This window comes from Hipposideros armiger, unplaced genomic scaffold, assembly GCF_001890085.2.
Source record: "Hipposideros armiger isolate ML-2016 unplaced genomic scaffold, ASM189008v1 scaffold_285, whole genome shotgun sequence".
Classification (NCBI taxonomy): Eukaryota; Metazoa; Chordata; class Mammalia; order Chiroptera; family Hipposideridae; genus Hipposideros; species Hipposideros armiger.
The window spans coordinates 198,930-224,095 of NW_017731635.1; the positions used below are offsets into that span (position 1 = coordinate 198,930).

At 46.3% G+C, this 25,166-nt stretch overlaps 1 protein-coding gene across 1 annotated transcript in view; it reads left to right on the forward strand.

The window, feature by feature from the left end:
• The window catches only part of CLIC6 (CLIC family member 6), a 56,289-nt gene extending 31,742 nt beyond the window's left edge, over nucleotides 1-24,547 (forward strand). Inside the window, exons 2-6 of the mRNA XM_019658618.1 lie at nucleotides 14,475-14,584; nucleotides 15,094-15,219; nucleotides 15,836-15,942; nucleotides 16,436-16,617; nucleotides 22,514-24,547. Coding sequence (XP_019514163.1) covers nucleotides 14,475-14,584; nucleotides 15,094-15,219; nucleotides 15,836-15,942; nucleotides 16,436-16,617; nucleotides 22,514-22,675 — 687 coding nt within the window. The 3' untranslated portion in view covers nucleotides 22,676-24,547. The remainder of the gene's footprint in view (nucleotides 1-14,474; nucleotides 14,585-15,093; nucleotides 15,220-15,835; nucleotides 15,943-16,435; nucleotides 16,618-22,513) is intronic.
• The last annotated feature ends 619 nt before the right edge of the window (nucleotides 24,548-25,166 follow it).

Genomic DNA, 25,166 nt, shown 5'->3' on the forward strand with positions numbered 1-25,166 from the left:
AGAAATACCAGCCCCACAGCATGGCTCATAGAACTTTCACAAGTTGATCATTGAAACCAACCTGATTGTCTTGGAGGTACTAGACTTTCTCCTTTGTTAAATAGATAGTTCCAGGCCTTTGGCCTCCTTAAAACTTACAAACATTTCAAAGAAAAAGAGAAAGAAAGCAGATATCTTTTTTAGTATATGTGCTGCCGAAGTGAGCACCAAACATCTTTTTTATTTTTCAGGAAGCTACATATTTCAAAGAATTTTCCAAGAGAGTTAGAGAATTTGAACATATCGAGAAAGTTGAATCTAAACACTTTTAGAGATAGAGTTTCTTTTTCATGGTCTGCTCTGGCCTGGTCACCCCTGTGCTTCCTCTCTTCTCTTTCTGTTGCTCTTCAATAGAGTCAAGAAATAATTTACAAATCTTCAATTGTTCTTTTCCTACCATGAGCAAAGTATACACTTCTGCTGCTGATGGCAAATCAAGATGTATTTTTAAAGGCATACTGTCCAGGTACAATTGTGTTTGGGACCCCATTATTGCCGCGTCTAGGATAGGAAGACATCGCTGTCCTCCGGTAGTCTTCCCATGAGGTCTTTCTATTGGGAGTCAGGGGTATGGAGACCGACATGCCCTAGTCTCTCCAGGACTTGCCTAGTTTTAAAACGGAAAATCCTAGATTGCAGGAATCCTGAGTCCTGGGCAAATTGGGAAGGTTTAGCCACTGATAGGGGCTAAAAATTAACTTGTGACATTTTGCAGCAGAACCGAATCAGGTATGGATGTGGTAAATATGAAGGTAGTAAGTCTGAATGTGCACCCCAAGGCCACTAGGGGGCGCCAACAGCAAAAGAGTTACGAATTACCACAAACTTGGTGGCTTACAACAACTCAAATTTATAGTTTTATACTTCTGTTGGTCAGAAGCTTGACAAGGGTCTCAGTGAGCTAAGATTAAGACATCAGCAGGCCTGTATCTCTCTCTGGAGGCTCTAGGGGAGAATCCAGGCCTTTTCCTTTCCAGCTCCTAGAGGCCACCTGCATTCCTTGACTCCTGGCTCCTTTGTCAATCTTCAAAGCCAGCAACGTTTGTCTTTCTGACCATTGTTCCCTAGTCAAGTCTTCCCTGACCACAGCTGGGAAAGATTCTCACTTTTAAGGACATATGTGATCAGATTGGGTCCACTTGATAATCCAGGATAACCTCCCAATCGCAAATCCATAAAGTTGACCACATTTGCAGAGTTTTTTTTTTCTTTTTTTTTCTTTGCCATGTAAGGTGACATATTCACAGGTTCTGAGTATCAGGACATGGACATCTTTGAGGGGCCATTATTCCGCACCAGTAAATAGTCTTAGAACTTGTTCTTTCACATTCTGTCATTGTCACCCCAGGCCATGGCCAGAATGAGGTGTGGGTAGGTCTACCTGAAAAGTCAGCTGATGGTATTTTCCTGGCTGCTTCTGAGATTGCCCAACTGACTCTTAACCAATACCTTCTCAGACTCTGAAATGAGAAGAGCAAGTCTGAAATGTCCTTATTCTATGGCAGAAAATGGCCTTGCTTAGTGCTTGTCATTCTCTGGGTGCTTTTATTGAAAGCTATTCATACCCAAGGTCAGGCATTTGGTTTTACCTGCCTTAAAAAACAATTCCAGACCCAAACTCTTTTTGCCACACAACATGGAATATGCTACAACTTATAAATTACTAGTTGTCTTTTTCTTGCTGCTTTTAGGAGTCTCTCTTTGTCTTTAACCTTTGCCATTTTAATTATAAAGTGTCTTGGTGTGGGCCTGTTTGGGTTCATCCTGTTTGGGACTCTATGCTTTCTGAGCTGTGTGTCTACTTCCTTCACCAGGTTAGGTTAGGAAAGCTTTCAGTCATTATTCCTTCAGATAGGTTCTCAATCCCTTATTTTCTCTCTCTTCTCCTTCTGGTCCCCCTTTGATGCGAATGTTGTTACACTTGATGTTGTCCCAGAGGTCTCTTAAACCACCCTCATTTTTCTTTTTTTTCTTTTTGCTGTTCTGTTTTGGTGTTTTCTGCTACCTTGTCTCCCAAATCACTGATTCGATCTTCTGCTTCATCTAGTCTGCTGGTGATTCTTTCTAGTACATTCTTCATTTAAGTTACTTTATTCTTCACTTCTGACTGTTTTGGTTTTTTATGGCTTCTATGTTCTTTTTTATGCTTGCTATCTCTCTGTTGAAGTTCTCACTAAGTTCCTTGAAAATCATTTTATTTATTTATTTTTTAAAGATTTTTATAGGGGGCTTGGGGGAGGGGAACAGTATTAGGGAATTGGGGAAGGGGACCGGCCAAGTTGTTGTTCTTCAGTCTTCATTGTGGAGGGCGCCAGTCGCCATCTGGCTTCCCATCAGCAGCTCGTGGCCTCTAAGCTCAAGGTGCTGGGTTCAATCTTAGTTGCAGGTGGACGTAGCCATCATCCCATGCAGGAGTCAACCCCGGCAGCCTTGTTGTTAAGAGCGCATGCTCTATCCACTGAGCCATTCGGGCAGCAGCTCAGCTCAAGGTGCTAAATTCAATCTTAGTTGTGGGAGGGCGTAGCCACCAACCCATGCGGGAGTCAAACCCGGCAGCCTTGTTGTTAAGAGTGCACACTCTATCCACTGAGCCATCCGGGCAGCAGCTCAGCTCAAGGTGCCGAGTTCTGTCTTAGTTGTGGGTAGGCATAGCCTACCATCAAACAGGCAATCTTCTTGTTATACTAGCTGAGCCATCTTGCCACCTATTGGCAGCTCAGTGAGAGCACAGCTCGGGTGCAGCGTCACTGGCCCATGTGGGAATCAAACTGGTGGCCCTATTGCTCAGAGCTTGCGCTGTTAAGCCAACTCTTAACCAACTGGGCCACTCAGCCGGCCCTTGAGCATCATTTTAACCATTGTTTTGAACTCTGTCTCTGGTGGGTTGCTTGCCTCCATTTCATTTAGTTCTTTTTCTGGATTTTTCTGCTGTTATTTTATTTCAGACATATTTCTTTGTTTCCTCATTTTGGGTGCATCTCTGTGTTTGTTTATATGTGTTAGGTAGATCTGCTATGTCTCTCAGTCTTGGCCGGGTGGCCTTGTGTAGTAGGTGCCCTGTGGAGCGCTGGCACAGTCTTCATGGTCACCTGCTCTGAGTGCTCCAGGAGTGTTCCTTGTGTGGGTTGTGTGTGCCCTCCTGTTATAGTTGAGCCTTGATTGCTATTGGCTCGACAGTGAGTAGGATTGGCCCTCAGGCTGATTGGCTGTGGGGTTTGGCCACATCCACAGCTTATGTGGTGCTGTGTAGGGAGCTTATCCCATTGAGTGGGGTTCACCCCAATGGGTTTTGGTGCCTGTTGAGACCATCCTTTCCATGTGCTCCTTGTGGGGCTAATTTGGTGGTGCTCTGCTGTGGTCTGAAGCCAACACCCAAGTATGTTGCTTCTGGGGCCTTTTGGGAGGGGCTCTGGTGCAGGCCCAGGTCACTCACTGTCTGTGACTGGCCAGGGACTACCTGGTAGGAGCTACAGAGTGATCGCTGCCTGTGCAAAAGTTGGAGGCACACGGGATAGGCCACATTGTGAACTGAGGATGGCTGCTACCAGTTCCGGGCTTGGGGTAGCTCCACACAAAGCCAATACACTCAGAGGCCTTCTACCACCTACCCACTCCCTTAAGGTTCAGCCGCTGATAAAACCTCCTGTGGTACTTGAGTTGAGTGAGGTAGGGTCTCAGAGAGTCACTAGAGTGGGAAGAGCTGTGGTCACAGGGTTAATGTAGACTCTGGTTTGGTGCAGTACTGAGCCTGGAGTGACTCAGCAAAAGTCTCAGAGCACACTGAGGCCAGTTGCCACCCACCTGGGGCCTGTGGACTCTGATAGTTTTCCAAGAAAGAGTGCAATGTGGGAGGGGCTGGCTGCTCACAAGAAAGTGCCTCTAGTGTTGGAGGAGTTGGGTTGGGCAGGGTCCCAGCAGAGCTCATGAGGCCAATCAGATTCAGATTTGGCCGTGTGGGGGTGAGCTTAACACAGCAAAGTTGGTGTCCACCTGCCGGCTGCACAGGAGGAGGCACTACACAGGGAAAATGCCGACTGTCCTCCAGCCCTCGCCTCATACCTCAGCCTGCCCCCCATATGTCTCTGAGGCCCCCTGAGTCACTGTCCCTCTGCTGGAGCCCAAGGTGAGTGCCTGCAAGCTAATGAGTCTGTGCACGGGCCATTTAAGAGGATGTTTGGATTTCCCGCAGCCTTCTGTCCCACCTGAATGGTTAGAATCCCCACTGTTTTTCATAGCCACATGCTGTGGGGGCTCCTCTTCCTGGCACCAGTACTTCAGGCTGGGGTCCCTTGCTTTTCCAGGGAGAACCTCCATAGCCGAGCTATCCCTGCTGTTTCTCAACTGCCACATGGTGTTTTGGGGCCCGTTTCACTTCTCTTACCCCTCCTACCAGTCTTGACGTGGCTTCTTCTTTATATCCTTAGTTATACAACTTCTGTTCAGCCAAACTTCAGGTGGTACTCCAGGTTGATGGTTCTGTAATTTGGTTGTAATTTTAATGTGTTCACGGAAGGCACAGTGTTTATTTACTCTGCCATCTTGGACCTAGGGTATGCATTTTTGATAGCCTCATCCCAGCTCCATTTTCTGCCCCAACCACTATTTTCGTCTGCTTCTAATATGTTTTTTCTTATTACTATGGATTCCTGCAAGTCACCTCCAATCCTTACTAGAAAGAGGTGGGGTAAAACCAACAGACAGACCTTTCCTCTGAGGAGGGGCCCTGCTGGAGCCAGCGCTCCCTCCATTTGGACATAGGCCAGTTCAGGAGTGGGGTGAAAAGGATGGCTGCTAGTTGACTCCTAAGTTCAAATCCTGCTGGGTGACCATGGGCAAGTTACCCTAATTCTGTGTCTTTGTTTTCTCACCTGTAAATGGGGATTAGTAATAGTTCCTGCATTGAATAGGGTTGTTGTCAGGATTGAGTTAATATAAGTAAAGCATTTAGAACAGTGAGTAGTAGAAAGTAAATGCTACGTAAATGGTACTTGCTATCATCATCATCATCATTATCATCATCATCATCATCATCATCATCTTTACTTCAAAACAGCCATTTTGTTCATAATTACATTTGTAAAAGAACTGGAATCTGTGATCTTAAGACCTTGGGTGAATTATTTTAAGAGGATGCTCCTTTGAGAAGATGTGTCTTTTTTTTTTCAGTGAAAGGTGGGAGCTAAATTCCAAGCTAACACTAATCAATACTGATCTTTTGATCTTAAATTCCCAGGAGGCAGATGCTCAAGTATGCCAGGGTGTCTCCCCAGCTGCTGCTGACAAAGGGGACCCCTAGAAGGTTTTCCTATTTGAGTTGGTACAGAGTTTCTTGTTCTTCTTTTTAATCCAAGAGGAAATACAGAGAGAAATTATGCCCTTTTTGGAGAGTTATTTAGGGGCTTAAAAATGAGGAGGTCCTGTTTTCTGGCCCATTTGTGTAGTGCCCTTTGCTCTGGGGTGTCAGTCACACCCAGAAATGAACCGTTCTGGGGCATTTGCCACCTGAGCTGCACCACCGAGTTTAACTGCTTCTCTTTCCCGAAGGTGGCCCGACAGTCAGGAGGGGAGTGGATGTTCCGGTGTGACCTGGCTCTACATAACTTGGGGAGTCTGCCAGGCTTGTCTTAAATTCCCGCCTCCTTCCCCCACCCCACAGGCTCAGCCCCTGTCTATCTGTCCCTTCTCCCAGGGAGCTCACAGTTCCATCTCTCAGCTTTCAAGGTATCAGCGACCTCATCTGATTGACTAGTGGACTCATCTGTGCTGATGATGTTTTTGGTGAGGGGGGACCAAAGCCTTGCTTGCAGGGAACCTGTGATGACTTTATAATATTTCCCCCTCCTCTAAAATAAGGCTGTCATGTGGGCAGATGATAGGGTGACCAACGGTCCCAGATTGCCTGTGACTTGGGGGAGGGAGCTGCAGATTTCTGGGTTTAAAATCAAGACTGTCCTGGCAAACCAGGTCACCTAGAGTTTGTCATTTAGGGTGGGTGGGAAAGGAGCCCCAAGAAAGGCAGGCTGGGTAGATCCTTGGGCACAAGTCAGGTTGGCAGCATTGCTGGGCCTGCCAGGTTCTTTCTCCTCAGGGAGGAGGTGTCGTTTTGTTGTTTTTAAAGGAACACCATTTGCCCCATGATGTGAGTTTTTATGGGGTGAGTTTCGTGGATGGGCCTGGCCCTGTGCTGTGGACGCTGTCAGGGGAGTGGGAGGAAAAAGCACATCGCAGGCACTGAAGGGAATCATCACCTGCTCTGCACAGAGGTCCACCCTGAAGGAATGTAACCAACAGGAAATAATTTGTAAACGATGTGGTGCTAACCCAGGCAGAGCTGACTATATGGCAAGCGGACTTCAGAAAAAGGGAGAAAGTAAAGTCGACCAGAGAGTCTTAGAAAGGGATCTAGAGTGGGAGCACTCACCTACCAGACCTGCAGTAAGGGCTAGATGGCAGCGGGGTGGACAGGAGGTATTTCAGGAAGGTGACATGGGATAATTAAGGCAGTTGGCCTGAGAGGGGGCAGCATTTGAGGAGAGTAACTGGTTGACTGGCGTATATTGGAACGTGGAAAGGAAAGGAAGAAAGGAGGGAAGGAAGACTAAGGACTAACGGACAGATGAGGGAAGGAGGGAGTAAGAGAGGAAGGGGATGGGGAAGGAATGAGGGAGAGAGATGATTGAATGTTTGTTTCTGGGTGTCAGGCATCATGCTCGGTGACTTCCAAGTGAAATCTAATTAAGCCTCACCCAACCCTGTGGGGTACACTGTTATCCTTACGTTGTAAATGAAGAAAGGGCTGTAGTGGGAGGTTAGGTACTTTGCCCTGGTCATGCTGCTTGACAACAAGGAAATCTGAATTTGCACTTGAATAATATCCAGCAGAATGATCTAAGGAAAATGGCATTTTATCAGGGTTCACCTTCTGCAGGATACAGGAAAGATAAGAGGGGATAGAAATCCAAGACAGACAGCCAGCAGGAGGCTGCTGCAGGAATGTGGGTGGGAGGCTCCGGGACCCGGGCAAGAGCGATCTCGAAGGACAACGCACGGTGCTGCAGGACAGACTGACGTTCAGACCGGTGTTCAGGTGAAGGGTAGGAAAGAGTCTGGTTTCCGTCTTGAAGACCTGCAAAGAAACTGGGACGTTTAACTGGATCCCATTTGGGAGGACAAGAGAGATCTTTATTCATCTAATTCTGTTGACATTGGGCAGGTGTCGTAGTCTCTCTGAGCCTCAGGTTCCCCATTTGCAAAATGGGACTAACGCGGACAGCTTACAGGAATTTAACAGGATGGAATGCCATAATATCCATAATTGTTTGGACCCATTCTTGAAATCAAAGCAATGAGTGTTTGCTGTTATCCGTTTTTGAAAAAACAGATAACAGCAAACTTCGAAATCATTGATTTTTGAGGACATTTCCTTCCAAAGCATTCTTGTTGGACAAGGAAGGGGTGAACCAGGTTGTTTCTCCCCCACTTTGTTATGATAACCTTTCTTCATGTGGATCTGTATTTCTAGCTTGTCGAGCTTCAAATTCCCATGGCGGGGGATGTTGCCTTCTTTTCCCATTGCATGGAATTCTCTCCCCCAGGTCATGGGGGACAGGAGACAGCCGGTGACTGATCAGGCTCCCTTGGTGCCCACCACAAGAGTCAGAAAGGAGGTCAGCCTTTTAACTCTTACAAGCAGAGGACTTTGGTGTCATTTCTTGAAAAGGAGGCAGTTCCCTTGGGCTTAGCCCTGCGATTGGTCAGGTGCTTAGAGCTCTTCTGTCCTTGGGAACGTTCCCCTGGAGGTTGCTGTAACTCCCAGACACCAATGCCAGGCCACGGCCCTGCCGTTTTGCCTTCTGGCTGAAGATCTGTTTGCTTTTGCAATTAAGAAAATGACTTCAGTTGTTAATTTTCACTTGAAATAGATATCGGAGGCGTTACTTTCGGGGGGGAAAAATCAGTGGTTCTTTAAGGACTATACGGTTTGGCACGAAAATCAGACTAATTGAACCTTGTTAAAAAGTCCCCTAAATTCCATAATTGCCTGTTCTGGTGCACACAGTTTTGGAAGAGTAATGATGATAATGTTGATGATGATAATGACAATAATAGCTGCTTTTATTGGGTGCCCAGGAGACTCGGGTATCTCACACAAAGCCCTACAAGGCATCCGTATCTTTATCCCTGTTTTTGAAACAGAGAAACTGAGGCTCAGGGAGACCAAATGAGTTGCTCAAGGCCACACAATTAGTAAGTAGGGGGGCCAGTGTTACCCCTACCAGCCCTCCTTGGCCCCAGGCCTACACCCATTCCCCTTGACCGTGATGCCTCAGAGGGACCCAATGCTGCTTAGAAATGGAAACTTCAACTTATCAGGCAGATGGAAAGAATTATACATTGTCTTAAGTCACAGAATTATTCAAAAGCAGGAAGTCGCAGATCTATTTAAAGACTGCATTCTAAGTCAAACCATCAGACCAAGAGGCTTGGGGATGACTTTGCTGCCCCTTTGTACTCTGTCTCCATCTCTGTCTCCCTGTGTCTCCTCCACCATCGATTCTCTCCCCTCCCATTCGATGTCACTCTCCCTGGCTGATCTCTTAGTGGTGAGAATCTGTGAGCTTCTGAAAGGGAAAGGTTTATGGACATTGGCCCAGAAAAGGAGGGCAGGGAGGGGCTGTGAGGCACTTTCTGAAGTGGACTGGGCTCCAGACACGTGAGAGCAATTGGATTCAAGTCTCCAGTCATTTTTTGAGTGTTTACTGTGTGCTAGGAACTCTGCCAGGGCCTGTGGGAGCCACCCAGGTAAAGGAAGATGGTCCCCTGACTCCAGACACCACCCTTTCGAGGGCTAGAGAGATCCCAGCTCCCCTATTGGCTTGGGGGTAAGAAAAGACCCAGGCAGAAGTGTCCCCCACCCATCCCACAAGGTCTGCTCACTGGGATGGGACAACTTCCCCAGCCCGACATGCTCCAGATGGCAGGTCTTGAGGCAGAGACACTGGGTGCAGACTGGGCGGTATGGTGGGCAGCCGCTGCTCCCACATTGCTCTGTCACAAGCACCAGCTATTCCATGTGCCACGTGCTGGTGGCTGAGGACCTGAGGGTCCTCACACACCAGAAGAGGTGTTCATCAAACACTAGTCAGTTGTACGTACAGTAACACTCCAGGTACCGGGGGAAGGGAGCCCTGGAACGCAGAGAAGGCTGACTGTTCGGTTGGAAGGTCTAGATCATTGTGCCTGGCCACGCAGTGTATGTCCTACTGCCAATTCCCAAGGTATGGGAGGCCATCGTGCTTTTGGCAAAGGATGCAGAAAGAATTCAGGGAAATCTGTAGGTGGGACTCGGAGGGCGTCATCTCCCTTCTGGTTGTCTTGAACTTTTCTCTCTGGCCGTGCTGTGTCCAGCCTTCCCCCGGGCCAGCGGCCAGCAGAGGAGACTCCTGGCTGGTCCTTTTGACCACATTGTTCTACTCAGAGGAGAGCTGATCCTGGTGGCTATCCAAGGCCTCCCACATCAAAATCCATCTCTGACCCTGCCTCCTCTGCTCAGCTACCGTTTTTATTCAGCCTTGGTCCCTCTGGAACATTGGAAATGGAGTGGGCTGTCTTCACTCCCATATTTTCTCCATATCCCTGTGATGGGCACAACCAAACTGTTTGCCCCCAGGTCCCTCCCAGTTTCCCTCAGGGCCTGGAACACTTCCCTGTACACGGGACACACTTCCTACCTCCTTGGCTGAAAACCAGTTCTCAGAAAAGGGACAATTCGAATATTACCAATTTATTGCCCCTTCTTTATTTTCTCTCCCCACTCCCTATCCCCTGCCAAGTTGTTTTTTTACTACATTTGGGTAGAGTAAGGAAAAGTGCTTACTTTACAGAATGTGTTTACCATTTAGGCCCACATCGAATTTTCTAGAAAGGAGGTAGAACCAAGAAGGTGAGGAATCAAGGTGGTGAGTGGGTGACCTGCTCTGGCGGGAAGCAGAGGGTGGGGTGCCCAGGAGCCACCAAGAATATCTTGAGGGATCATCATCTGGTTGTCGAGTCTAGACTAGGATGCCAGGGGTCTGTCTGATCCTTCAAAGGCAGTGGATGCACAAGAGTCATTTAGTGGAAGGTGGGGGAGTGGGTGGCACCTCTTACTTGTAACTTCAGCATTTGGAGAGGTCATTTGCTTGAAGCAAAAAACACTGAAAGGAAAATTAAAAAAAAAAATTCCCCACAAATTCTGAATGAAACTAGGTGTGCAAAGAGTAGGTGGGCAAGGCTCTAATTAAAGAGGGCCTGTGGTGAAGAGGAATTTCTGACATTTGTCGTGACCTTTGGACCCTTACACCTGGGGCCTCTGTGATGGGGAGGTGGGTGCAGGCCAGGACCCCGCGGAATTACCGCTGGTCTCGAGTAGCGCAGCTGGTCTCAGTGGCACACAGAGTTTTTTGGAACATGTCAGAGGCTCTCATGGTTTTCTTTTGAGAATTACCATTGAAGGCACGCAGAACAGTTGCATTGGAAAGGCAGACCTACAGTCGTGGGTTATCCCAGAGCCTGGGTCTTCACCGGAAACGAAAGACACTCCGCTCTCTCAAACTGCTTTATTTGATTTTATCAGAAATGTATACATACAACATTTTCCCTGTAGGCTGAGAATTCTGCTGAGAAATGTGAGCCCGTCGTGTGATTAGCCTGAGAGCACTATCAACAATGGAAAATAAAACTTCCTACGATAAATTGTTCCAACTATGGCGGCGGTGTCAGTCATTCCCTCCTAATACGTACATCTCGATCCCGTCATCTTGTCCGGTTAATGAATGTGACCAAGACGTCCACTGTCTCCTAGTGTTGCTCAGTAATGGGCTTTGCAGATGGCATATCTCCACCTTCTTTTCTGCTGGCACATCCTAGCACTGAAGCACATTAAAGGAACAAAATTAGGCAGCAAGGCGTCCTAGTCACTCCCACCATGTTCCCGTAACTCCCTCATTTACAACAGACGAGACAGAAAAAATTTTTAGAGCAATTTAAGATGAGGCAACACTGGGTATGTAAATCCTGTTTTATTGGCAGTCGTGGCAGCCAGCTAATTCTTCTAAAGTGCCTCATGGCCTTCAGTCCACCAGCCATGCTGGGCTGGAGCAATTTCGTTTTAAGGCCATGAGGATTGGGGAGTGGGGTGGACAAGTACAATCACAGCTTTCGTCACTGTCATTGAAGCTGTGGGTGCAGTGGCCATGCAGACCATGGTCCTACCTTCTGGCCACATGTTTGGTCCCAGCTGCAGTTCTGGGAAGGAGCTTGTTAAGTCCAAGTTTTTACAGAGTCAGATGACAGTTTTCTTTTTTTTTTCAAGTGTATCGCTCCTACCCCCTTATTTGTCCTAAAGACATAGCTGCCAAGATTCAGGAAATGGCGAGAAGAACGATTTCAAGGGAACACACAGGCTTGTGTTTGAGACTTTTAAGGAGAAAGAGCAGGGGGGACAGGTCTATGCAATGAAGTTATTCTCCGGATGCAGCGGCAGAACGCGGTTTGCTGCAGGGAGGCCCGTCCTGTCCCCGTAGTCCAGCCCTTTATCAGGTCAGGGATGACAAAGTAGGCACGGGCTCAACAGGGGTTCGACACATTCAAGATGTGTCATCACTGGATTTCCAAGGTTACACAGACAAGCGAGGAAGAGAAGAAAAAACGGCCCCGCTCTGCAGAGCTTATCTTAGACTTGACTGTGCTCAGAGTAACTACTATAAAAATAAGAGGTTGAAAAGCTGTGGAACAAGTCAGCACTGGCCAAAGTATGTGGCTTTGTGTCCCTGCGCGTACATCTCCCCCGTTCCCCTTTGCTTGGCTTGACTCTGCCCCAACCTGCAGTAGGTAGGAAAGCAGCCTGACTTAGAAGGATCCCAAGCAGCAAGCCGCTGGCAGTTTTACAGAGTCAGGCCTGCACGGCTTTTTGCTCTGGATCACACTGAACAGGAAGGACATAGGCAGCCTTCAACTTGGCCATGAGGCGATGGGACTCAGGTGGCCGAGGGGGGCGCTGTTTCAGGGGAGCTGTACCAACTGCTTGGATGCTTAGGTTCTAACTCTCCACCTCCCCACCCCTCAGGCTTCCGGCAGCTTCCCAGACTCCCCTTTACTAAGTGGACAGAAGACTACACGTGGGAGGGAGGCCGGGCGAGCTGGAGGGGTTGGAAGGGTGTGAAGCAAGCACCCAGAGCATCGGGGACTCCGAATTCAGTTATCCAGGTGTGTTGGTGCCTCTTTATGTGTAAGAAGCCCCCCCATGATCTTCAGGCTTCCTGAGCACCAGCGTCACGTCGCCTTTGGGGAGCATATTCAGATGCCTGGGCCCCATGCCAGACCTACTGAATCTGACTCTGTCTTTTTATTTGGGGTTAATATTTTTGCTTTCTTTTCTTCTGTATTGAAGCGAAACATGCACTAGAGGACCCAAACCTTAAGACTTTGCCAGTTGACTCTATCTGTGTAGCCACCACCAAGAGCAAGATCCAGACCATTTCTGTCCCTCAGGAGGCGCCCTCTCATCCGTCCCAGACAACGCCCAGCCGCCAGGGCGCCTGCTGCCCTGACCTTCATCACAGAGACGTTGCCCGTGCTTGCCCTTCCCCCACCTTGACTGATACAGGACTCTTCTGAGCCTGGTTTCTTCTCTCAACATCAGGAGTGTGAGATCCGTCCACACGGTCGCTTGTGTAATAGCTCATTCTTGCGCATTGTGGGGCAGTGTCCTATAGGCCGCACGAATGTATTACAACTTATTTATTCGTTCTTCTCTTGATGGTAACTTGGGTGGTTTCCAGGTTTTGGCTATTTTACTAAAGCTGCTAAGAACATTTCTCTATATGTCTTTGGTGCCCATAAGCACTCACTTCTGTTGGGGGAGAAATTGCTGTGTCATCGGGTAAATGCATATTTTTAGCTTTTGGTAGATAACTGCTGAAGTTTCCCAGAGTAGTTGTGCCACTTGACACTATCACCAGCAATGAATGAGCACTCAGTGGCTCTGTATTCTTGTCCCCATGTGGCATGGTCAGACCTTTTCATTGTAGCCACACTGGTAGGTGTGTATTGGTATCTCTCTGTGGGTGTAATTTGCATTGCCCTGCTGGCTAGTGATGTTGAGAATTTTTTCATGTGCTTATTGGTCATTTGGATGTCACCTTGTGTGAAAAGGTTTTTAAAAATCCAGTTGTGTGTCTCTTGTCCTCTTAATTTGTAGAGACATCTTGCTATGAACAACCTCTCTGGGTGACTTAACACTAACATCTCTTACCTTGTTGTCCACTTTTTTGGAGGCATCTTTGTTTTCAGTTCCCAAAATGGTAGCTCACTTTCTGCCTCGTGCCCTTCTGTTACTCAGCTTCTAGATAGAGTGCTTTTCTCTCACCTTTCTTTTAGCTACATGTGGCGGAAATGGACTTCATGATTAAATATGGCTGTTTGTGTCAGTGAAGTCTGGCTGAGTGCGGTGCTTAAAGTCTGGGGATGTGAGGAGCATGCCCAAGTCATCTCTTTGCTTTTCCAGCAGCCTTTTGCTAGGATGATAACCTCGTCAGAGATGTGTGAAGTGAGAAAGATGGGAGGAGAAAGAAGAGTTTCGGAACTCCCTTAGTCAGCCTTGATAACACCACTCCATTTCCCAGGAGTTGCGAAGCCCCATGCCTCCCCTGTCTTCTCCGACACCTGCCTTTCTCCTTTGCCAGAGGACATTCAGTTTGTTCTGTGCCTGTGTTTGGGGAATGTGTGTGTGGATGTGACCTGCTTTGGATCATTAGAAAGGAACCATTTCATATCTTTCCACCCTCGATGCCAAACTGGGTAATAGTCTACCTTCTAAGTACAATTGCTCCCCGTCTCTCTGCCACCCCATGAATCAGAGGAGAGGACATAAAGGTTGTACAGTGTCCAGGGATCGCAGAGTGCATATAATCCAACTCTCTCATTCTGTAGCCGAGCATAGCAGAGACTATGAGGGATGGTGTCTGGGTGGGAGAGCCGGCTGGTCTGTTGTTAAGCACGATCAGCCTGGAAAGAGAGGTGTGTTGCTTTGGAGAGGGTCAAGAGACGGAGGAGGGAGCGAGAGCACGTCTTTCTTCTTTGCCTTTGGTGACAAAGGGAGTTCCCTCTTACCGTTCTTCCCCTCTGCAAACTGCTACTCAGAGGCCCAACATGGCAGGAAGTGGTGAGGTGATGGGAAGGAAGAAAGAAAATGCTGGGTGTACTGTGTATGTGCCCTCCCCCGCCCCCCATCCCACGCCACCTTGGCATAGAGGCTGAGTGAAATGGCCTCAGAAGGATATGTACAGTATTATGACGGGTAACGAATTATAATGAGTTTGTGCACATGTATTGTGGGATCTGGCATTCAGAAGTGTGAGACTGGCTCCAATAAAGATTTCTTTTTCCATTTGTAGGCTGGTTGTGATGGGGAGAGCATTGGAAATTGCCCCTTTTCTCAGCGTCTGTTTATGATTCTTTGGCTAAAGGGTGTTATATTTAATGTGACAACTGTGGACCTAAAAAGGTAAGGTGAGGCTTCTGCATTATTGAAATAATATCTAATGTCTCTCACACACACACACACACACACACACACACACACACCCCAACACACACGCTCACACTCTTAAGACCCATGGTGTTACCATGGGCCTGTCTGTCCTCGGTCAGGACCCTGACTTGAAGCCAAGTGTGGGCTGAGCAGTAATTATAGGATCGGATCAGACATAACCAGGGAGGAGTAGGAGTTGGGGGCGCCAGAGGAACCTGCTCTCCCAGTTACTGGTCAGCTGCGAACCTCTCAAAAGCCTGTCTGAGCAGCACTCTTGGCTGATAACAGTGGGGAGAGTTAACTTTTTCACCCCCATATCCAGAGAAGGGGCCACACTTTCACTGCCAGTAAGACATTTTATAAATGCACAATTTCCTTTGAAATCCTCAAGGGCTGTTTCTCTTAAATTGGGGAGGACATGGTTAAGCCTTGGAAGTGAATCGTACACTGGCCTATAAATGCTGCTGTTTCCTCCCACCCAGGAAACCCGCAGACCTGCAGAACCTGGCTCCTGGAACGAACCCTCCTTTTATGACTTTTGATGGTGAAGTCAAGACGGATGTCAATAAGATCGAGGAGTTCTTAGAGGAGAAATTAGCTCCCCCAAGGTGGGCCTCATAAAACCAGTGTCACAACCTGGTTGTCACCTACCCCCAATAGCAGACAATTATAAAGCTATCAGCTTTGTTTGGTTTTCTGTGGCCATGGTACTCACTTCCTAACCATACCCGTGGTGTGCCACAGAAAACACAGGGCAAGATTAGAAATCTTGAGTGAAGGTGGCCTGGGTTTGTTTGTTCTGCACCTGCAGTTTGGCAAGTAGGTTTTGATGGCAGGAAGTGGGGGAGGAGGTTGGTTGATGTCACGTGGGTTGGCCATGTCTTAGATCCACTGCTGGAAGGGAAGGAGGGCATGTTGGCATGCAATGTCACCTTCTAGGTGACCTTGGAAGGGGACGTTCTAGTTCATCACCTTCATTTTAGTATGGAGGGAACTCAGACCAGTGAGGCCAGGTGGGCCCTGTGTCCCAGGAGAACAATCCATCTAGAACCTTCCCCCAGACTGTGTGGCTCCGAGCATTGAGATAAAAAGATGAGGAAAACATGCAAGGGGAAGATTTCATTTTTATATCCACTCAGAGAAAGACAACCCCTCCCCCAAACATTATATTATCCCAACTCAAACGTTGCTTATCTGTGATATTCCACTTTTCAATTTTTCAAGGTATCCTAAGCTGGGGACCCAACACCCTGACTCTAACTTCGCAGGAAATGATGTGTTTGCCAAATTCTCAGCATTTATAAAAAACACCAAGAAGGATGCAAACGAGAGTGAGTACCTCCCATCTTCCGGGTTTCTGTTTTCAACATGGCCGTACACTTGGCTTCTGGTGTGGCTTCTTATGAGGTCCTGGGAATTCTCATTTCATAGAGGGGAGGGACTTGTGTCTAGAAATAAGGAAAAAGTACCTCCAACTTTGACACAGCACATAGATTTCAGGTTGAGTGCTTCTTCTAGAGGTTGGAAGCCCAGAAATGATATTTTTTTTGGGGAGGGGGCGGAAATAATCACCACCAGGTGTTCCCAGTCGCAATACATGAATCCGTTTAGACGAAGCTGCTGCCAGTGCCTACTTCATGATAGGATTCCCCTACAGATTTTGAAAGAAATGAATGAGTGCGAGAAGTAGCAGTGTTGTGTAGAGAGTAGAATTATTTTCCAGGGAGGAGTGAAACCATGTCAAACTTCTTCCTTCGTCTCTAAAGAAAGGTGACAGCTAACTCATGTGGCTTATCCTATTCATTTTCTGCCTTCCTGCTCTAGTTTATGAAAAGAACCTGCTAAAGGCCCTGAAGAAGCTGGATAATTACTTAAATAGCCCTCTGCCTGATGAAATTGATGCCTACAGCGCAGAGGAAGTTGCTGTTTCTGGAAGGAAGTTCCTGGATGGAGATGAGCTCACCCTTGCAGACTGTAACCTCTTACCCAAGCTCCATATTATTAAGGTTTGTTGTTCTTCCTGCCCCGTGAGCTGAATACATGAATGGGGCTTTGTTTTATTTTGTTTTGACTTGTGTCTTGGCTAGACGACGAAACAATCTAAAATGTGGTAAAAAAGCCTAGCTTGTTTCTGTTTGAGGCAGTCAGAGCCCAGGTTTCAGAGACGTGGATGTTCTCAGGTACCTTCAGATCGTCTCAGCAAGTATCTGGGAACGTGGGTCCTGTCCCTCCCTCCTCACTGCTTCTTCTCAAGTCTTGCTCCCACAGCCTAAAGAAAAGTTATGTGAAAGCAACTTAGGGAATACATTGATTATACCTGGCATTTCATGCTCAAGGCTTGGAAATGATGAGTGGAATCTGCGAGTCTTAAAATGTGAATTCAGCCGATTGTCAGGGTACCCGAAGCCCTGCCTAGGGATGACAGAGGCCTGTTCTCTCAGTTCTCAACACCGACTTCCTACAGCTGGGGTGCACCGATAGCTCCATGACTGGGCCTGTCAGACTTGATGTCCTGTCTTCCCAGATAGTTGAACATGAAATAAGAGCCATGGGTCATACGTTACTAGGGTTTAAGGACTCCCTAGACCAGTGGTTCTTCAACATGAGAAGGCATAAGAATGGTCTGGGGAGATGTTTAGAAATGTAAATCTCCTGATCCAGCCTAACCTACTAAATCCGAGCCTCTGGGGTGACCCTAAGATTCCGTGGCAGATGGCCCCTCAGTGGACTCCCTAGTAACGGATGTCCCTCAGTAGTGCTTCCAGCCTCTTTATCACCTACGGCGTTAGTTGTTATTGTCTTTATCACTAGTGCTATGTCCTTGGCCCTTGGTCGCCCCAAATGCCCCAGGATGAAGCCCAAGCCTTGTTCTGGGGCACCTTTATTATTCAAACCCCACCAGGGCCAGGGCTAGGTCCTTTTGGATAGGGGAGATGGAAGAGCAGACAAACCAAGGATCTTGTGTTCTAATACACATTTAATTGACATTTAGAAATTTACAAATTAGGTTCCCACGAGCTGTGGGCACTGCTGTTCCTGTGGGCTGCCGGGCCATCCCGGTTACTCCATGTCATTCCCCTGACTTCCTCGTACTGCATTTCCTCCTCCTTCCCTATTCCCCTCCCAATCCTTGCCTCACTCTCTTCTTACTTTTCGCTTCCTTGCTGTGCTCAGGGCACCCATTTGAAATTCCAGCCTTAAAGATATACATTGCTGATCCCGCAAATCAATGTTCTTAAAAGAGCATTATAAATACCTTTATGTTATTATACCAAAATAAATAAATTTGCCAGGGCCCTGACACCTAAAATTTAAAGAACGCAAAGGAACCCCTTAAACCTGCTACATTGGTGAAAGTGGAAATTTGGGAGCCCTTTTCCAATGAGATATTTATGGAGTTGTGTCTTGGTTTAGCCCCTTTAGTGAATATATTCTAATCATTGTTATGACCAGGGGAGTATCACAGAAGTATTTGGGGGTTGGGGGAGAGCAAGAGAAATGCCCCAGCCATCCAGCATCACTTGCCACTTGTTTAGCTCCTATAAAAAAAGAGTGTTTTACATTTTAGTAGAAACAAAGTATTTAGAATAAAATAAAGCAGTCCATGGTTCCAATATAAGACCTAACAGCAAAATCTTCAAAGCCATGTAGCATTCAAAATACCAAACAGCTTAATAATCTTCCAGGATGGAGCACTTCTGAAAGGAAATGAGAATCAGTGTAAAGGAATTTATGGTAAAAGATGAGAGAGTTAAAGGAATTTATAATTTATTCTCCTTCCTGAAACCCAGCTAACGCAGTATGAAAAAATAGAGCATTAACTTCATCTTTCATAAAACCAGGAAAGGGCAGATCACCAACTCAAAGACGAAGAAACTTCATCCAGTATGAGGCTCCACAGAGACAGGCATGCTTCTCTATATGTTTAGCAAGGTTCAGATTGCTCTAAACGTAATTCATAGAGTCCTGAAACGCCAGCCCAAATTTCTTTGTTGGAGGAGTGGGGCATGGAGCAGGCCACAAGAGAGGCAGGGAACATCCCGCAGAGCTCATTTCCGAGTTGAGATCACTGGGGAGGCAGAAGTCAAGAAGGAGCCAAACAGTGGTGCCGTCTTTGCTTTCTGCCATGGTCTTCTCATTCAGAGGAACAGGAAAGGGAGGTAGAATGGAGGCGAGACGGGAAGTGGCATTCTACGTTGTGGCTGCTGAGCAGAGAAGAGAAACATGCCTTGAACCAGTTGAGAGAGACTGTAAATTACCTGAGCTTCATTTTTAGTCATGGTGACCTCCTGCCTCATCTGTGAGCCTCAGAGTGGAGGATGCTGTACTCTGAAACTCTGACCCTAACCCTAACCTTAACCCTGACCATGACCCTGACCGTGACCCTGACCCTAACTGTGTCCCTGGGGCAGAGTGTAGGGCAGTGTTTGGCACGATAGTGTTTTAGGGTAAATATCCACATTGGTCTACCAGCTGCCCTTCTCATTCCCTTGGCTTTCTGCACTGTTTTTAAGCAAATGGTAAGTCCAATAGATCGGCCTCATTCAAGGATGATTAATAAACAGGGAGAATCCAAGTGGGACCTCTCTGTGGATGATCAAAAAGGGGAAGGGGAAAGGATAAAGAGAAGGGAAAACAGAGGAAAAGGCAGATGAGAAACATATACCTGATGAAGAACATTCCAGACAGGTACTTCTCTAAGGCCTCAAAGAAATGAAAGAGTACATGAATCTTTTGAGAAAAAGCTCAAAGACAAGACACATGATGTCACAAAAACATAATATCACAAAGGAGATAAAAATCAGGTGGGCAGAGCTCAAGAAAAAGAGCTTAAGGCCAAGAAAAAGAATTTCAGAAATAAGAGTTATATTAGAAGGACCAAGAAGTAGAAGAAGACATTGTAGAAATGAGTCAGAGACTTGGAGGATGGGCCTAAGAAATCATCCCAAATCAAATGGAGAAGAGCAAGGAGGTTAGAGAGATCCCAGATGTAGTCAACCAGGAACGAGAGAACAGAAGAAAAAGAAAAAAGAGGGAGGCTCAAAGGGAAAATCATTTTGCATTAAAGGATGCCCTGAACCTGCAGTTTAAACAACCTGCCATGATTAGAAAACTGGAGTCCCAGAATAATCAATACCCTATCACATATTTGACAAGTCACTGAATTTTGAGGATAAGAAAGAACCCTCTTGGCATCCAGACAATAATAACAGCAGTGGCAGCGATAATAATGATGATAATAATAGCAAATTAAGTAAACAGTAAAGCCACTTACACAGGGGAAAATTCAGACTGGCTTCCTATGTCTTCATGACCACATTAAAAACCAGAGCACAGTGGTTTAATATTTATAGAGAATTAAGGGAAAGGGTGTGTGATGTGAAAATTTTATGTCCAGGTAAATTGTTTTTACCTAGACTTCCATTCTCAATGAAATAAGTACTCCTGAGCCATTTTTCAAAACTCAAATTACTATATGACAAAATAAAATGATAAATTAAGAATCCAGGCACAGAGAAGGTGTGTGGTATAAAAGAAATGGTTATAGGGCCGGCCGAGTGGCGCGATGGTTAAGAACTGGCTTGGGACGCCAGAGGGCCCCGGTTCGGATCCCACATATGAGGGCCAGTGACACTGCCCTCCACAGCTAAGATGCCGAACAACAGCTCAACCTGGAGCTGGGCTGCCGTGAGTCGCCGGCAACGGCGTAGGCTGCAGCCCTGCTGCAGTGGGTTGCCATGGGCTACCGTGTGTAGCCAGCAGCCAACATGAGCGGCCAGCAGCCGCAGTGAGCGGCTGTCCAGAAGCCGGCGACTGATCTGCCTCACCCGGGAAGAGCGCAATGATGGTGCCAACTTGGGCCAGTGAAGCAACGTCCTCCACAACTAGACTGAAGAACAAAAGGACAGCAACTTGTCTGTTCCCCTTCCCCCAATTCCCCAGCGCTGTTTCCATCCCCCCAATTCCCCAATAAAAAAAAAATCTTAAAAAAAATGGTTATAAATATAGAACCTATTTAAATCTAAAACCAAAATTAAGACTGAACAGTAGGAGTGACACTTATAGGACAGAATTAGAATGTGGTAAGCTTGGCTGTTTTTACACCCATCGGAATGTGGGGGATAAAGGAAAAGAAATGGAGAGAATTGCAGTTATACTAATTTCCTCATTTGTCATAATCAGGAAAGTAAACAGATGTCATCTAAAGTTGATCAATCAAGCAATAGAGGATTCCTACTTGTATTATTTAAGTTTGTCTATGAAACCACTGGAAGAGTTAAAAGAGACCATTACCAGAAAGGGACACACACACACACACACCACACAAATATACACAGAAAGATAGAAAACAAAGGAAGTGTTAAATTCAGAAAATATAATACAAAACCAAGTCGACATCTATAAGAGGCATACAGGTGACAAATTTACTCAGAAATGTTAAAAAAAATAAAAAAAGATGGGCAAAGATAAACCAGGCAAATACAAACAAAAGGAAAGCAGGATTCTTAACATGAACATCAGTAAAGATAAATTCAAGCAGAAGACACTAAACAATTTAGGAGGCTTTCTGAAAGTTATATGGTCCTGTTTTGCTGCCACACTGCATCAGTGGCTGCTGGCCTCCAAAATCTGAGACATGAGTCCGAAAGATCTTCTAATTTGTGGTTAAGCCCCATGTCACTTTATTCAGACATCCCAGGAACCAATACAATAGGAGGCGACAAAGCAGAACTGGCCTTTGTAGCCCTGGGTCCCTGTTAGGGAATGAACTGTGTCCCCTCCAAATTCCTATGTTGAAGTCCTAACCCCCAGGACCTCAGAACGTGACCTTACTTGGAAACATGGTCTTTGCCTATGGAATTAGTTAAGATGATATTGAGGTCATATTGGAGTAGGGTGGGCCCCAATCCAATATGACTGGTGTCCTTATAAAAGGGGGAAATTTGGACAGAGACACAAGCACAGTGAAAACCCTATGTGCAGATGGGAGTTGTGCTCTCAGAAGATAGGGAGCTACCAGAAGCTAGGAGAGAGACCAGAGACCGATTCCCCCACAGAACCTTCAGAGGGAGCGCGGCCCTGCTGGCACCTTGATCTGGGACTTCTGGCCTCCAGGACTGTGAGAAAATAAATTCCTGTTGTTTCAGCCACCCAGTTTGTGGTGATTTGTTAAGGCAGCCCCAGGAAACTGACAATAACCCTCAACAGTACACACACTCCTTTGTAACTAATCCCCCCCCTTCACCCAAAGAAAACACGTCACACGGCTGTGTTGCCCACGTTTTTGACTCTCAGTTGCCTTGTCCTGACATCCACTGTTTCCACAAGGTAAGGATTTGTGTCCATTTTGTTCATGACTGTCCTCTGCACATGGCAAGACCGCAATGAAATGATTATCTCAGTGGCAGAATGATGGAAATCTGCAGGGAAAACGAGCCCAGGGATTTGGGGTTTTGGGGGGGTGAGGCTTGGCAAGTAGGACAAGGAGAGGGCGCTTCACAGTGGTCTGAGCACAACGTGCACCGAAACTCCATCATGAATCTCGAGGCACCAAGTGCCACAGCCGCAGCCCACACAAAGAGAAAACTGCCAGAAACACTAGGGGAAACCCACTGGAGTCCAGAGCAGAGCCACGCCAGCCGATCACAAGGACTGTCTGTGGGAAATTGGTGGGCAGGATCATGGGGGGCCACTGTTTTGAGTCCAGGACCTTTATAACTTTTCCCAGGCCCAGTATGTACCACACAGAGTCAGGGTGCAGCTCAGGGTAGCCCGAAGGACTGTAGGATGACATCAGGACTTGAGAAGGAGAATCTATTACACACCTCCAAAGAGGGGATTGATCTAATTGCCCGCGTTGGTGGGTTTCCCCTTTGCTGATCATTTCCTCTTCATTTTCAGATTGTGGCCAAAAGATACAGAGATTTTGAATTTCCTCCTGAAATGACTGGCCTCTGGAGATACTTGAACAACGCTTATGCCAGGGACGAGTTCACCAATACGTGTCCGGCTGACCAGGAGATTGAACACGCCTATTCAGACGTTGCAAAAAGAATGAAGTGAAGCCGGGCGTTTCTGCCTCATTTCTCAATGTATGAGTGAGGCTACGAGAAGAGTGTGTTCTTTATATTTCCCCACAGTAACCATCCTCCGCAAAATAATGCCCACGTTCTAACAATGCCTGATCCACTCAACCGTAAATGATACGAGGCCTCGTAAATTGTCCACTCACTTGAGCATCTGAACAATACCAGCATCTGTTGGTAGGCAACCAGTTATCCAGTTGATGTTCATTTATGTCTTTGACAGTCACTGACATGGTAACCCATATTTAGGGTATGTGTTTTAGTTTAAGTTTCGGAGCAAATTAGGTTTGGGTTCAAGTCCTCCTTCAACTTTTAACAAATTTGTCTTGTCTCTGATAGTTTTCATAATCGTGTTTAGCCTGTTTTCTCCTCTAAAATAGCATGTTAATTTTTTTTCAGAATGCAAATAATGTTTTTGTAATTACAAAGTGATACATGCCTATTTTAATATTTCAAAACAATGTCAGAGAGTATAAAGATAGAAGAGAAAAAAAGTGACCTGAACTTTCACTATACTTAGATAACTACTGATAAATTATTGGTGAACGTTTTCCGAATCTTCAGTCTCTTCTTGTCTCTCACACACATTTACACCACACACAATTTCATCCCTTTGTGGTATTGCATTACATTATTTTAAAGGACTGGTGGGGGGACCGCTTGGTAGTGCCTTGATGATCATCCATAGAGGACTCAGAACAAACAGATTTGGTACTAGAGGCCTGCAGAGGTTGCTTGTGATCAGGTTTCATGAGGGTGGAGAATTGTAGAGTCCGCAGATGGGCCGAGACCAGCAGGGACCAGCAGGAAGCTGTGGGTGGTCCCCGTTCTGTGTTGTGACCACCTCGGTGATGCCATCGCCATTGTTCCAGGGTTGGCAATGGAGGAAAGTGCCCATCTGTGTCTTTCATTCCAGCCTCCTGTCTGGTGTCTTCTCTTGTTCCCTCCTCTTTTGTGGAGACCCTGCCCTCAGGAAGACTCTTAATATCAGCTGCAAGTGGGAGAATCTCCCCGCCCTGTGCTGAAAGGTGAATCAAGCACATCTTGACTCCTTCTAATGGCCACCCTCTCTGAGACCCGACACTGCATGTCTTCATCGATGCGATGACATAGCGTGGGGCTAGTTTGGTTCTTGCTGCTTCTCTGACCTTTATCATGTTATTTCAAGGTCAGTCAGGGAAAATCCAGAGAGATCAAATTCATGGTGACTATCCTCGGGCAGTTCTGGTAAGCGGTCAAGTTGGGGAGGAAGTGGAAACTATTGACTCAGAGGAGTTTTCTGGTATATCTGTGGCTTCCCCACCACCATTCGTGTAACCAGCTTCTCGTCGACAGCTGTGTGTGTGGGCTGGGTTGCTGGGCTCCAATTCAAGACATGGAAGACACAATAGGAGGCTGTTTAGATACTCATCAAGACCTCACAGGGTTTAAGCATTACCTACCTGACTGTGTTCCTGTGACCTTTAGACACATCTTCTAGACCCTCTTGTTGAGTTGGTTGCAGTGTGTGGTTGATGCTAAAATGTTCATTAAAAACAAAGGATACATCTGCTCTATGAGCGATTTTTTTGGAAGAGAGTAAAATGCATTAATGTAACTGTCCTGGGATTTAGTGAAAAATGTCTAGTAAGAGAAACAAAAAGTGCTAGTGTTTAGCATGTGTCACCATTATACACGTTTCACATCTGCTTAGGAGTCAGATTTTTAAGACTAGTTTTATAATGTTACATTTAAACTTGGTAAATGCATTGACTACCATTTCTTACTAGAGCTAACTTTGTACTTTTAGATGTTAAAGTGATCGACACAAACTCTGTGTGCCTTAAAAATTAAATTATAAAAATGTTTACATGGAACCAACATCTTTACTTTTTTTTTCTTTTTACTTTGCATCCTCCACTTAGATCTAAAGAAATAAAATGAACGGAAATGGGCTTCCTTTAACATGGCAAGAGCAACTTTGAACCACAGATTAGTGGTATTTAGATTAGAGATAATCTGTATTTGAATGTCAACCACAAAGACATTTCGGTGGAGCCTTAAAGAGGTCTGAAAAGACACGTGTGACCTGTCTTTGTCCAGGTGGTTATAATAGATGCCCTGCAGACTCTTCTGGTTAAAAAAAATTGTTAAAATATAGTTGGCATAAAATATTATATTAGTTTCAGGTGAACATCCTAGTGATTCAACATTTCTATACCTTATGATGTGATCACCCCTCTCAGTCTAGTAACCACCTGTCACTGTGCAAAGTTATTATAATATTATTGACTATATTCCCCGTGCTGTATATTACGACTCTTCCATTTTTAAATGTAGTTGTTGGAAAGTGGACAGTTCCTGGCAGGCTTCCCCTCCCAGTGCCCCGCCCCCACACCCCCTTTGGGAGCCCCTAAAAAGCTGTTCTTATATAGGAAGGTGGGAAAGATTCTAGGGCTGTTTGGCTGGCCCTGAAGTCTTTATTACAG